The sequence below is a fragment of the Drosophila persimilis genome, unplaced genomic scaffold (genome assembly GCF_003286085.1).
Source record: "Drosophila persimilis strain 14011-0111.01,24,50 unplaced genomic scaffold, DperRS2 tig00000622-arrow-arrow-pilon, whole genome shotgun sequence".
Classification (NCBI taxonomy): Eukaryota; Metazoa; Arthropoda; class Insecta; order Diptera; family Drosophilidae; genus Drosophila; species Drosophila persimilis.
Genome location: NW_020825326.1, coordinates 1,662,342 through 1,675,679, shown reverse-complemented (window position 1 = coordinate 1,675,679; position 13,338 = coordinate 1,662,342). Strand labels below are relative to the sequence as shown.

Sequence of the window (13,338 nt, the reverse complement as noted above, 5' to 3'; positions counted from 1 at the left end):
GCTGGCCATATGTAGATATGTACATCCATCTGTGGCCCCAAAGCAATTGCTGCAATCCGAGCAATTCAAATATTTGGCAAGCTTTGACGTGCTCTGTAATTTCATTATCAGGCATTGTCTCAGAATCTGTCACTGGTGTGGAGGAGTGTGTGTGCGGAGCGGGTCGGAGTTGCCACAGCAGCCGGCTCCGGGGTAAGATCTTATCGCTTATCTTAGAGCAGTCAACAGTTCTCGTTCGTTCGTCCCTCCCACACTGCTCTGGCCGCACCCTTGTCGTGCTTTTTGGCCATGGCGCTGATAAGGCTGCCACCGCTGTCGCCACTATTGTCAGACGCCTTGTCAGACGTCATTCATGCCAGAGCAGACCAGTCAAGACCAGACCATACCAGTCAAGACCCAAGCCACCCGAGCATCCCGTCGCAGAGCCGTCAACAGCACCAGCCTCCGCCCCAGCCCCAGCCTCAGCCTCGGCCTCTGTCCCTGCTGACTGACGCACAACATGTCGTATGCTTGATATGGGCGTAGGGCTACGTCTACGCCACGGATACAGTAGGGCGAATGCGGATGCGGATGCGGATGGGATTGGATGGAGGAACGTGGACAGCATGGTGCCAGAATTCCACTCTTGCTCTAATTTGGCCATAGTTTATGTAAATTTGAGCCCAACCCCGACTCCGATGCACTGCCTGACATTGACTGTCATTTGTATGGGATCCACATGAATGCATTTGCGTGTAACTGTCGAAGGGTTTTCCATTCCCATTCCCATCCCCGTCCCCATTCCCCTGTTAGCCGTGTCCCCACCCCAGTTCCGACCCCGACCCCGAGCCCGACAACGACAATGACTCCGACTATGACTCTAGCCTCCACGAACAAATATCATGCAATGTTCCATTTCAATCAAAGGAAATTCGAGCGCATTACATAGCAAATATCAAATGCAGACACACGCACACATTTCCACTGCCACGTCCACTTCCGCTTCCACTTCCACTTCCCATATTTCATGTTCCATGTTCCATGTTTCATATTCGTATGCACATGCGAGTCCTCGTGCATTTAAGGACTATCCTTGGGCCTCTCGGGTTAAGGTTTTTCGTCGATGCTAATTGAATGCTGCGCGTCAAAAACTCAATTTTCCGCTTGAAATGCACTCTGAATAATGGCAAAAAGGTGTTAAAAAAAGGTAAAATTAATTGAATTAAGGCGCGAAAGAGTTGAATGAAATTGTATACGAACAGGAACACCCTTGGAATACGAACAGCTACCAGAATCTATAGTCATAGACTTTCCAGATACAACTATGAATGCAAGCGGGAAAGTGCAAGACGCAGGTGACGGGATTTGGAATAGCCCAAAGGCCAGACCTTTAAGGGTATCTGTTTAAAGGATTTAAAGTTAGAGTTAAGCTTAAAGTTAGCTGGGAGTCTGAATGATTCACGAATGTGGAATACCCTGTAGCACAGAGAAAGCAGCGGTGGCAGCACTTCAAATGTAATCCAGAATGTGAAACATAAAGAAAGAAGCTCCTAGAATCTGAGCTGGAGCGATGGACTTCGAGAATAGATCAGTACTCATGCAGAAAGCCGCAGACAATCAAAGGGAGCAATTGGATGAAATGAGGGTTCGAATATTGCCAGTTTGACAGTGGCCCGTTTGCTGCTGAATTTTTAATTCTTCCCTTACACAAACTGGGCTCCGTTCGCGTCTACCCTTGCCGGGCAAATATATATACCTAAGGGGTATTCTAAGTGCTTTCCGCAACAAAAACACAGGACAAAAAGAGTGCAACAGCTCAACTACTGCAGCCGACAACTGAAAGGGGGACGAGGGACGCAGACTGTAGTCTGCAGTCTGCAGTCTGCAGTCTGCAAAGTGGTAACCCGAAAAGGGTTCTTGCTAACGCGACTCTTAGCCACATATCCACAGGGTGCATTAAGTGCAAACCTCAAAGTGGAAACAGAAGCAGAGCCACAAAAGAAGACACAGACAGCCAACAGCAGACAGCAGAAAAAGCAGCGGAATAAATTGATGACAACGTGAAGCGAAAGATGGATAAAGAATGGATGTAAGATGTGCGATGTGGGATGCGGGATGTAGGGATGTAGGGATGGGGAGATATGAGATGGCGGAGTGAAATCAGTGAAAGTATAAAGGGAATGGAGTGGAATGGAGTGAAGTGGTGTGAAGTGGCAGGTGATGGGCGATTTAGGGGTAGCAAAAGACAGCGATTGGGGAGACACGACACACACGCCACACACGCCACACACGCCACACACGCCACATGCCTCATACCATGCCAGTGCGGGGCAGTCACGCGTGAGCGCCGGAAATGCTCTTGACGTCAGACGGAAATGCCATAATCTCATGCTCATCCTGCAGCCACCCCTCGCCTCCCACCACTCGTTCTACATTTTCCGAGCAGCGCTTCATTGGCTGCAATTACGATGTATGGCATTCCATGGCATACTTTTCGGGACCAGAGCAGTGCACTTGGGACATCCCCCCATCCCATCATCCCATCATCCCGTCATCCGGGATACGGGAAAGCTAATCCGCATCTTGTTTTTAGATAATCGATGCAGATTGGATGCTGTTTTGGCAATACGTTCCTGCAAGTCCTGCCTGTAAATCATTTGGAATCGCGGCCCTTGTGTTTGCCAACAACTGAGCAAAGGGTTCGATACCCGATATCCTTCCAGGCTTGGAGGGCGGGAAGTTTGACCCATACTGGCTGTCCTTTGAACACATTTTAGTAGTTTTTAAAAGAGAAGCTACGTTCCACAGGCACGAGTCCTTATGCATTTTAAAATACTTCCCAATCCCATTGCTGGGATGGGACATCCAATTGGGGTTTATGTGGGGCGCAGCTCTGGTCTCCATTTCCCTCGCAGCGATTTCTTTACGATTCTCTTCGAGCGGAAGCCTCGACTCGACGCGACTCGACGCGACTCGACGCGACTCGACAAAGATGATGTCGATGGTGATGGGCGGCTCTGATCAGCTTTGCTCCACTTCTGCTCTCTGCGCTCTGGCCCTGCTGGCTGCTGCTGCAGGACCTGCTCGTTGTTCGTTGCTCATTATCCTTGGTGATGAGCGTCAATATATTTTTAAATTGCTTTTCGCTTGATTTTCCGTGGGCCCCGGGCCCACACTTACACAAACTTACACGTGTGATTGTCTGTTCCATTACTTCACTTGGTCCCAGGACCTCTTGAGAGAGATGTATCATAATTTGTGGGATCTTCAAGTCGAATAAGGGTTGCCTGGGAGAAGAATGGGGGTCTCTTTCCCATTCTCTCTCTCTGTATTTCAATATTTCTTATTTAATGGCTTGTCCGTCAGTCCTTTTGCCAATGAACTTCGATGTCCCTGTGCTTTCGGATTGATCACACATCTATGGAAATACATGCGTACAAATACACATTTCCAAGCTTAACTGGATTAAGAAAGGACTTACCGCAGACTCTGAAGTGGTTTCTTATACCAGATACACGTGCATTCGCATTCGCATTCGCATTCGCACTCGTATTCCCATTGATCTTTTCGAGAACATTCGTTTGAGTCCATTCATACATATATTCCCTTATGCGATTTCTTCTGCCTTCTGCCTTGAGTGCGTTGGGCCAAAGGTGGGCTGTTGTACGACCATGGCATGGCGGTGGGGGGAGGGGGAGGGGGAGGGGGGGATGCGATGATGATGACGAGGCTTTTCGCTTCGCATGTAAGCAGCGACGGTGGCCTTCCACTTCCTCTTCCGCCGCCACCACACCCCCTTCCCACTGCCAAGCACGCTCTTTTTATCGCAATTGTTGTCGGCGGATTTTCGGCTTACATGCGAGGAGCTACGGTACGTAATTGTGTGCGTGCCTGTTGTCTGCCTGTTCTGCGCACACGTGTGCTCTGTGCGTACATATATTGTACGTATGTATATGTATATGTATATGTATATGTATATGTATATGTATATGTACATATCTGTATTTGACTTGATTATGTTACCTTTTATGCATTATAAGTTCGTAGTCGCAGTCGCAGTTGCATTTTGTATGAGCTGCTTTCTCAGGCGTTTCTCTGGCATTTCTCTGGCGTTCCCCTCTCGCCGATTCGGGAACTCCTATTCCTAGGACTTCTTTTTGTATGTAACAATCGCCTTTGCAGCAGTTATTCTTGGTATTATTTGCCATCTTTGAGCATTTTGAATGCGGGCAAACTGAATCTGTGTGGTCCTTGGATTCAGGATCCTGCCTGCCCGCCTGACTCATGCATGTTTCAGTGCGCGTTTGTCTGTCCGTCCGTCCGTCCGTCCGTCCGTCTGTCTGTCTGTCTGTCTGTCTGTCTGTCTGGACGAATTAAGCAACCAAAATCGAATGCTTTTTTCTGGAGTTAAGGTAAGCTTTTTTCCCACTCATTTCCCTCAGACCCATTTCACTGGCCACCATTTTAAGTTAGTGAGAGTCAGACGGCTTTAATGCATTTGGTTTGATTGCATTTCGGCGACACTGGCACTCCGGCACTCCGGCTCTTCGGCCCTCCCATCCTGCCGAACCCATCCAAGGGCTAACCGCTTCCCTCCTGCGCCACTGACCATGCGGTTTCAGCTCTATGTATATTCATTAAAAATTTAAGTGCTTATTTACACTTTGGCGTCATTGCAGCGCACTCCCTCACACAGCCACACACACACACACAATGACAGATGACAGAGTTGGCCGTGTCCATGTCCGCGTCCGTGTGCGTGGGCATTTGAGTGGCCCTCGGAGCGAGGACAATAAGCGCAGTCACTTCAACAACATCGACAGCACCGCAGTCAAAGTTTCGCTCGCCCCCACCCCCCTTGGGCATACTCTTCCACCCCATCCTGGTCCTCCTCCTGCGGTGGGCAGTGCCCCATCACAGTTTTGCCCGTTAATCATATTTGGTGGACAGGACGAACAGGATGGGAGCCGCAGGACTTGGCCAATTGCAGTACTTGTCTCCCTGTTCCTCGTGTGAAGTGTTGTGAAGCTGGAGCCGGAGTTGGAGTGGGAGTGGGAAGGTGGGAAGGTGGGAAGGTGAGGTGCCATGGGTGCCATGCGCCTCTACACGTGGCCTGGCACTCCATCGGATCTAGATCGGATAGCTAAAACACAGGCACATGCCTGATAATATGTAGATAATAATCCAGACATACAAAAAGTCCGGCCCAAGCCATATTCCATATGACCCTAGACGTTTGGCCTACGATTGGTTTTTTGGTTGGTGCAGAATGGCACGGATTTTGACCAGGCTGGGGTCCGATTGGTAATTCCTTTTACTATACAAATGTATCTGTGTCTCGGTTATGGTTCTGATGAGAATCACATCTGGGTACATATTCGACATTTGATCAGTTCATCCCTTCTAAGGGTCACAATGTGTGTTCATGCTTGATCAGGCCTCATAGCCGAACAGTTTATCTGTCACTTTACTGGCCACAAGGATTCAGTGAATCCTGTCGGAAGGGATTGCAGAGCTACGACTATCCACGAGTTCTTAAGTTATTACTACCTCCAGGGTCGCAGGCCTATTGAGGTCTAGAGGCGACTGCATGTTCCGTAGACATTCCGGCTGCAAGCACCATTAGCCCCACTTCCAGATTGCAATGAAGCCACCGATTCAGGTTTCGGGAAATATAAATATTATCATTATTTTGGGGAGAATACTCCTATTGCAAGGGCCTCCAATTGCCACTTTGGACCCTGCCTCCAAACGTGTCATTTCAATTTAAAATGTATAATTTCTTCTCGTTGCTCTTTTTATTCGCTGCATTGCACTCGTTTACTTGCATTGCTGACTGTACCGCACTATTGTAAGCTCTCGCTATCAGAGCTTCCCTCTTCCCTCCTCTGCTGGCAGACAGACTGCTCGCGGAACTCTTCCTGCAGTCCGCTCAGTGCTTAAAAATTAGAACCAATTGTGTGCACCCGAGGAGATCCGAAGAGATCTCTTCGCCACTACCACTGCCAGTACAGGTCCCCCGCCCCTCCCGTTTTTCGGGCCAGAAGCAATCAGTTTGCTGATAAGAAACGGCTCGAGTTGTCTCTATTTTCTGGGGCTGCCTTTGCTGCTAATTAATATTCAAAAACTTCTTAGCACTTTGCCGCTTTCCAGCTGTCTGGTGTCTCTGTCTCTGTTGCTGTTGCTGTAGCTGCTGCTGTCGCTGTGTCTGCCATTGCCGAATCGATGTGACTGGCGAGAGTTTAATTAAACAAATATTTGGCATTTGATTTGCATGCGAGCGCCAAGGAAGCGAGAGAACTGCGAAATTCCAATTTCCTGTCCCCAAAAGGCCAGGCAAATGCATTATGCAAGCGCCCCTCCACTGGAGCTGGAGCTGGAGCGTGCATATAAATAGAGCTTTGAATGAGAAAGAAATGAGAGCCCGAATGGGGGATGTGGGATGTGGGATGTGCGCTGTTTGATGTGGGGGAGCACATTACGACTGCAATTTAATTGCCAGAGTAGTGCTCTCTCCTGTCGCCTGCTGCTGACCTGCTGACCCCTCGAGGGACATCGTTAATCCCATCAAAGAAATCCCATCTGAAAGTCTGACTCTGCCACAGACAGAGTTGTCGAGTACACAAATGAGTTTCGAGTAATCGCGTATGAGTACGTGGTGTGGGCGGGTGTGGGCGGAGGTGTGGGTAGGGGTGCACTCTGGCAAAGAGTTCAAGGCGCTGGCCTCTGCTCGTTCCCCTTCTCGTACTCGTACTCGCATTTCAGCAAAAGACCCCTGGGTGAGTGTCTGGGGGCGCCTCTTATCTTATCTTATGGCCCGACTGCCGGAATAACCGGGCCAGGCCAGCGCTATTTATATTGTATTAAAATTTACTCACAAATTTCGCATACCCACCTCCCAGAGAGCGAGAGAGAGAGAGAGAGATAGACAGACAGACAGAGAAAGAGAAAGAGAGAATCGTAGATTCGTAGATTAGTAGATTGTTTGGGCCGTTGAGGCTGGTCGAAAAGTCCTTGGCCACTTGACCGTCAAAGCAGCGTGGGACTGATCGATCTCAAGTGATTGGCGACAGTCGACAGTCGGTAGCCGATCGACCCCAGACCTGGACGATCTTTATCGCTGCTCTCTCTCCTCCCACTCTCTGTCTCTCTCTTTCTTACCTGGCCCCTTATCAGAGGGCGATAAGCTGGCGAGTTTTTTGCATTCCCTGTTGTTGGTGGTTGCTGCTGCGGCGGCTCCCTCTCTTCCGCTCTTCCTCTCTCCTACTCTGCTACTCACCCATTCTGACACTCTGCTTCCCTGCTGTCAGCTGTTGGCGATCGGCATCGAGAGACAATCGACAATCCCCAACGAAATTCAAATCAGTCCCCAACGTCGCGTCGCGTTAACGGCAACGTTGGAATCGTTGAACCCTTTTTTTACTCTTTTTTTTTATCGTCGTTGCTGTGGCTTTAAATTACAATAAATCAAATCAAATCCCAATCAAATAACAATAAAAAAAACCGAAGCAATTCAGTTCGTCTGTGTGCCCTGTTTCAATTGCAAATTCCAGCCGAAAAATGCTCAAACTTTAAGTGAAATTCATTGTTTTCATTGGCGTTGGTCTCGCTTCTGTTATTGTTGTTGTTGTTGGTGTTGTTGGTGTCATACGTAGTTGTTGTACAAGTTAACGCTGCCGCCCGATTCGCTGAGCCCATAAATATATGAAATGTTTGCCTCACATTTACGGACCCTTTGGGGATTGATTTTTGGTAGGTGAACCCCAACCTCACGCGTCCTCCTCCTTCTGCCCAGAACTCCCGAATCCGACCCCCCACTGAGTAATTATTAAGAGCAGTCGACCACAGACCGAGAGGGTCTTCCAACTTTTCGGAAATTTCTGAAATGAAATTCAACATTTACCGGAGGCTCAGTCGCGGAGTTGCAGAGCAAAAGGAAGCCACAGAAACGTGGAAAGTTTCACCCGAATGGAAAATGGAAAAATGGAAAAATAGAAAAATGGAAAAAGAGCAAAACCTTTGCCATTAAGTATTTCGGTGGCTTTCTGTCCATAAATTATTTCTAGCTCTACCGCCACACTAGGGTATTACCAACTTCGACCCAAACTCCCGTTCAGATCGCGCTTTTTGGAGGGACTCTGCCTATTTTTAGACTCATTTTTTAGCAGCTTCTTAATGAACGACGACCAAGTAGATTTGTGTTGGGAATGTTTTTTATTATCAACTTAGCAACTCTTTCTTGTGTCCGTGTCCATGGTTGTGTACGTGTTTGGTTTTGGTTTTGCCAGCGGGTCGTATGCTTAATATAATTAAGGCCAAGCAATAGCCAGCAATTGACATCACTCTTGTCACCACCTTGGCTCTCGACTGCGGCTGCACTTTGGTTGCTGGTTGCTGGTGGCTGGTGGCTGGTGGCTGCCGACTGTTGACTGAGATAAGATTGGAGGGAATTAGAGCTGAAATCAGAGCTGGTGTCGCGTGACTTGCGCCCGGTACGAATTCGGTGACACTCAAGCAAATCGAGCGCCGAAAGAAAACAAAAATAAAAAATCATTTAATCATCGAATCGAGCCTTGATGGGGAGTTCCCTTTGGATCCAATCAGCATCCGTAGCACTAGCAATGCCCCTTACACCTCCTCCTCCCCCCCGCTCCCTCTCTCTCTCTCTCTCTCTCTCGCTATCCCTATCTCTACCTCTCCATCTCTATTTCTATCTCTCTCTCTCTCTTTCTCTCTGTTGCAGTCACGCCGTCAATCGGTGAACTTACGGGCGATGCCCCCGGGCGTTCTAGTCAACGATAGCCGGGCCAACTCCACCGATGACATACAGATCGCTCTGGCCCCCCACATCCAGACGTATCTGAGCCAGACCGGGCGCCGGCACTCGTGCTGCAGCGTCATGCTGCCGGTGGCCTTCGAGCGGGCCGCCGCCAAGTCCTGGCTGGATCCCAAGTTCGACTCCCCCGTCCTCGAGGAGCAGTACCAGGCCAGTGTCTTTCCCCACGTTCGCATGCGATACAGGTGAGTGGAGTTCGGTTGGTGTTGCTGTTGGTGTTGATGTTTCGGGGGGAGGCAAAGCCAATTGAGCTGCCTTTTTGGCGATGCCAAATTGCAGCTCAATTGGCTCCTGCCCCACGGAATGGTATCTCAGCTCAGTTGGTCATGGATATCCACCCATCCATCAAAGCCCACAATTTATACGACTGTAAGAGACATTGCCTTAAACATGGAATGCAATTTACATAACATAGCCACAGTCGTACTCGTGTACCCGGTACTAAGCAGAAGCTCTCTCTGCAACCCCGATTCAGAATGCCATTCGTATACAAAGGTCATCCATTCAAACCAAATACTGAACCAAGCTGTTTGGCTAGGGACTGAGGACAGCATTGGCCGGAATCCCCGTACGTGTTAGGGACTTAAACCTATGAGAGTTCACGCGCAGTCAGTCGTCCCTGATAATTAGCACCCCGGCGAACAGAGCAACTTTTGGCTCGATTGGCTTCGCGTAGGTTCGGATCCCAGCCAACGGCCAAGAAAGTCCCACAAACGCATCTCCTTTGGTACACTTCAGGGGAAAAGTCTTGAGCCTTAAGGCAGGTGAATAGGGCAGTACTGTGGTCAAAGTTCATCAGGTTATCGAAGAAAAAGAACCTTACCTAATCCCGCCGTAGTCCCGTAATCGATGCCCACGATAAATAAATTGTTTTTGGTTTCGTGGGACCGATGCTCGGTCTCGGTCCCAGTCTCGTCGTGCCCAAGAGAAAAAGAGAAACCCGACGAAGTTGGTAAATATTAGAGGAATTAATTTTATAGAATGTTCCCGGGGATAGGGTACTACCAGGCCTACTATAATTGTGGCATAATTATGCATACATATGCATATAGTTTTTGGATTCGCGGGACCGAGCTTCGGTCTGGGGTCGGGCACCACCCGAAAGAGATCAGCAGCAGCGTCAATTGGGGGCTACGGGGATTGCCGAACGCATTGGCAGCCCCACGACAAGAGCATAATATCAACAAGAGCATAGCCTCCATCCTGCGCGCAAAATAAAAAAAATTCCTTTTAAGGGACCAGGATCCTCTTGGAACTCTTTCCAAAGTCACAGCTGAACCTCCATGCTCCCCCCTCAAAGGGGCTACTATTCACTTCACACAAATACCATTCTTTGGTGGCATTTCACTTAAATGGAGCTAGTCCCTAGGGAGAAGCTGACCAACTTCCTTCACGGAGAGGCGTCAAAAGGATGTGGAAGTGGGGCTTGCATTTGAAAGGATTCCCATTTAAAAGATTCAGATTTGGGAGCAGTTCAATGACCCTCTTGGCTGAATCCCGGCTGCGGCGCCTCCCTTGATAGCTTCCCTCCCGCTGTCACAATCGTGCGGCTTGGCTGGACTCCCTCACTGCCGAGGGGCACAGGCGCATACGTACATACATATGTAGGTCCTCGTCGGTACAGGAGGCTCCGGCGCCGACAACTACTAGACCAACTCCTGCACGTGCATGCAATCAACGCCGCTACAGAAAGGGCAGCTCCCAGAGGCGAAGCGGGTTGGCGCGAAGGAGGCCAAACGAGGGCAAATTAGTTGGGGAACTGCGGAGGATGGCGAAATTGCCGCCATAAATGCTCGCTTGGCGTGTGCCCCGCACGGGTCAAAGGGTGGGCCACGGGGGGCACCGGGGGGACTGGCAGAGCCTGGGTTGAGCATTTGGCTCCTTTTCGCTTTGGATGATTGGCCCCCAAGGCGGTGGAGTGGGGCAAAAGGAGGTCGCAGTCGTTCCAGGTCAATGCCATTTCGGGCCATTTGGCGGCCAATTGCAGCAGTTTCGCGTGAGGCGCAACAGAGCAACGGGGCAACGGAGCAATCGATTGAGGTCGGCTCTGATGTGGCTAGTTGCACCATCAGTTAGAGGATTTCGCTTACATTTTTTGTAGGTTCTCCTTTTTTCTGGTGTTCTCTAGAATTTAGTTAATACTTATTCCTATTCGCAAAGTTTCTTTCCTTCCTTAAGGGATGCTCTGTAAGTTAAACCCAGTTCCAGGGACTCTTCTGTTCCGAAATTTCCCCCAGGGGCTCCCATTCATTTCTGGCTTTTTTTTAGCTCGCAAAGATTCCTTTACTCGGAAAATGCTCCTCGTCGGTGCGTCCCTTTCATCCGGGTCCTCAAGGCTCTTCAGGTATCTTCAGTCCTAAGCTTCTCTTAGGTTCCGTTCCTCAGGCTGTAAGCAGCTGTGCCTTTTATAAAAGGCTTTCCCTGTTCCATACGTAGTCGCTCTGCGAAATTCCGCATAATTTCCGTAGCTCTGATGGAGAATAGTTCGTAAGCCTGTTGCTTCTAGGCTCTGGACGGGACGAGGAGGGGGAGGAGGAGGAGGAGGACAAAAGAGTCGCCTTTCTTATGCCACACGCGAGAGGTATGTCCAGAGTTGGCCTAATAGTCAGAGGGAACAATGCAATGCCCTGCAATGAACAATGAACAGAGACTGTAGGCGGGCATCCTAATCCTAATCTGATGAATGGCAGCTCCACACAGCTCGGGCTCCAGCTTCAGCTTCGGCTCTGTTCCTGGCTGACATTTGCTCTCTGGAGTGGAACAAGTTGTGTAATGAATGCAGTTGGCAAAGTGGCCAGGTTTCCCTGGTGACAGGTGGAAAATGTGCTGCATAAGCCTCTTGCCTCTTGGCTCTTGTCTCTTGTCTCTTGTCTCTTCTCAAGCGCGTGCACTTGCCCCTACTCCTCTGTCCGTGAGGTCTCCCATTTCGCTGCACTTTGCAATAATTAGGATGAATGAGAGAACCTCAAAAGGGAAGTTGGAGGGGGAATGGGAAGTTGGATTAGGAATGCGTCGTGGATTCGGATGGAAGGATAGAAAGAGTGCCATACAATTAGAGGGGAACGGGCAATGGGAATGGGCTTGGCCAGGTCGGAGCTGCAAGACCTTTAGATCAAATTGCACGATCTCTGACTCCCTTTAACCGACCACCTCTCAATCGCCCTCTCTGTTTGAGTGCTCTTAGCCCTTTTCTTCTTACAGCATCAATCCTGATCCTGCCCTTGTAAGGGTAGACCCTTTGTTGTCCTCTTGTTGGAGTGTTGACTGTAACTCCTCATGTGAGCGTGAATCTTGATCTCTAACGCTCTCTCTTCTTACAGGTTCACCCTCTCATACATCCTCCTCTGCTCGCTGGCGTGGTGTCTGTACTTCGTGGTGGACGGCGGATCGGAGGACTTCTGGCGACCGATCTCCAGCTCGTTCTCGATGCTGTCACTGATCACGATCATGGCGCTGTGCTTCACCCACTGGGACCTCTACAGGGAGCACAGGACGCTGACCTCCGCGGTGACTGCGATGCTGCTGTGCGGAGCCTCGCTGGCCTTCCTCACGTACACGGGGAGGGCCTTTAGCCCACTGGGGCACTTCGCCATCTGCCTGGAGATCGTGCTGCTTATCTACACTGCCCTGCCCATGCCGCTGTGGGTGGGTGCGGTCATTGCGATCTTCTACTCGATCGCCTTCGAGCTCGTTTCCCACATGGTCATCGGATGCAGTGCCATACATGGGGGGGCGGGATCGGTGGACAGTAGCGATCCCAGCCACAAGATACTCATACTGCGGATCATGGCCCATCTGAGCGTGCACCTGGTGGGCGTCCACGTGCTCGTGATGAACCTGGTGCGGATGCGCGGCACCTTCATGAAGGTCGGTCAGAATCTGCTCGTGCGCCGTCAACTGGAGATGGAGAAGCAGCTCAAGGAGAAGATGATACACTCGGTGATGCCGCCCAAGGTGGCGGACATGCTGCTCAACGAAGGGGGCACCGCCGGACTGGACTCCGGCCTGCCCCCCGAGTCCCACTACATGCGTCCGCGGGCCTCCAACGACGTGAAGTCCCTATTCCGGCCCTTCCACATGCACAGCATGGACAACGTGAGCATCCTGTTCGCGGACATCGTCGGATTCACCCGCATGTCCTCCACCAAGACCGCCGAGCAGCTGGTCGAGATCCTCAACGACCTGTTCGAGCGCTTCGACGATCTCTGTTCCCTCAGCGGCTGCGAGAAGATATCCACCCTGGGCGACTGCTACTACTGCGTCTCCGGCTGCCCTGAGCCCCGCGCGGACCACGCCATCTGCTGCGTGGAAATGGGTCTGGGCATGATCGATGCCATGCGCTGCTTCGACGCCCAGCGCCACGAGGGCGTCAAGATGAGAGTCGGCGTCCACACGGGCACTGTTCTCTGCGGCATCGTAGGCACGCGCCGGGTCAAGTTCGATGTGTGGAGCAACGACGTAAGCCTGGCCAACAAGTGAGTACTTTGAACTAGATCTTAGCCCTTAACTAGGCGGACATTGGA

The 13,338-nt window shown here is 50.5% G+C and overlaps 1 protein-coding gene across 2 annotated transcripts in view; it reads left to right on the top strand.

The window, feature by feature from the left end:
- LOC6600185 (adenylate cyclase type 9) overlaps nt 1-13,338 on the top strand; it is a 45,843-nt gene that overhangs the window by 27,569 nt on the left and 4,936 nt on the right. Inside the window, exons 1-3 of one of the 2 annotated variants that reach the window (XM_026990886.1) lie at nt 7,598-7,731; nt 8,723-9,000; nt 12,136-13,290. In XM_026990886.1, the coding sequence (XP_026846687.1) occupies nt 8,753-9,000; nt 12,136-13,290 (1,403 nt within the window). In that variant the 5' untranslated portion in view covers nt 7,598-7,731; nt 8,723-8,752. Of the gene's footprint in view, nt 1-7,597; nt 7,732-8,722; nt 9,001-12,135; nt 13,291-13,338 lie in introns of those variants that run through there. The other variant, XM_026990885.1, reaches the window with a different exon arrangement.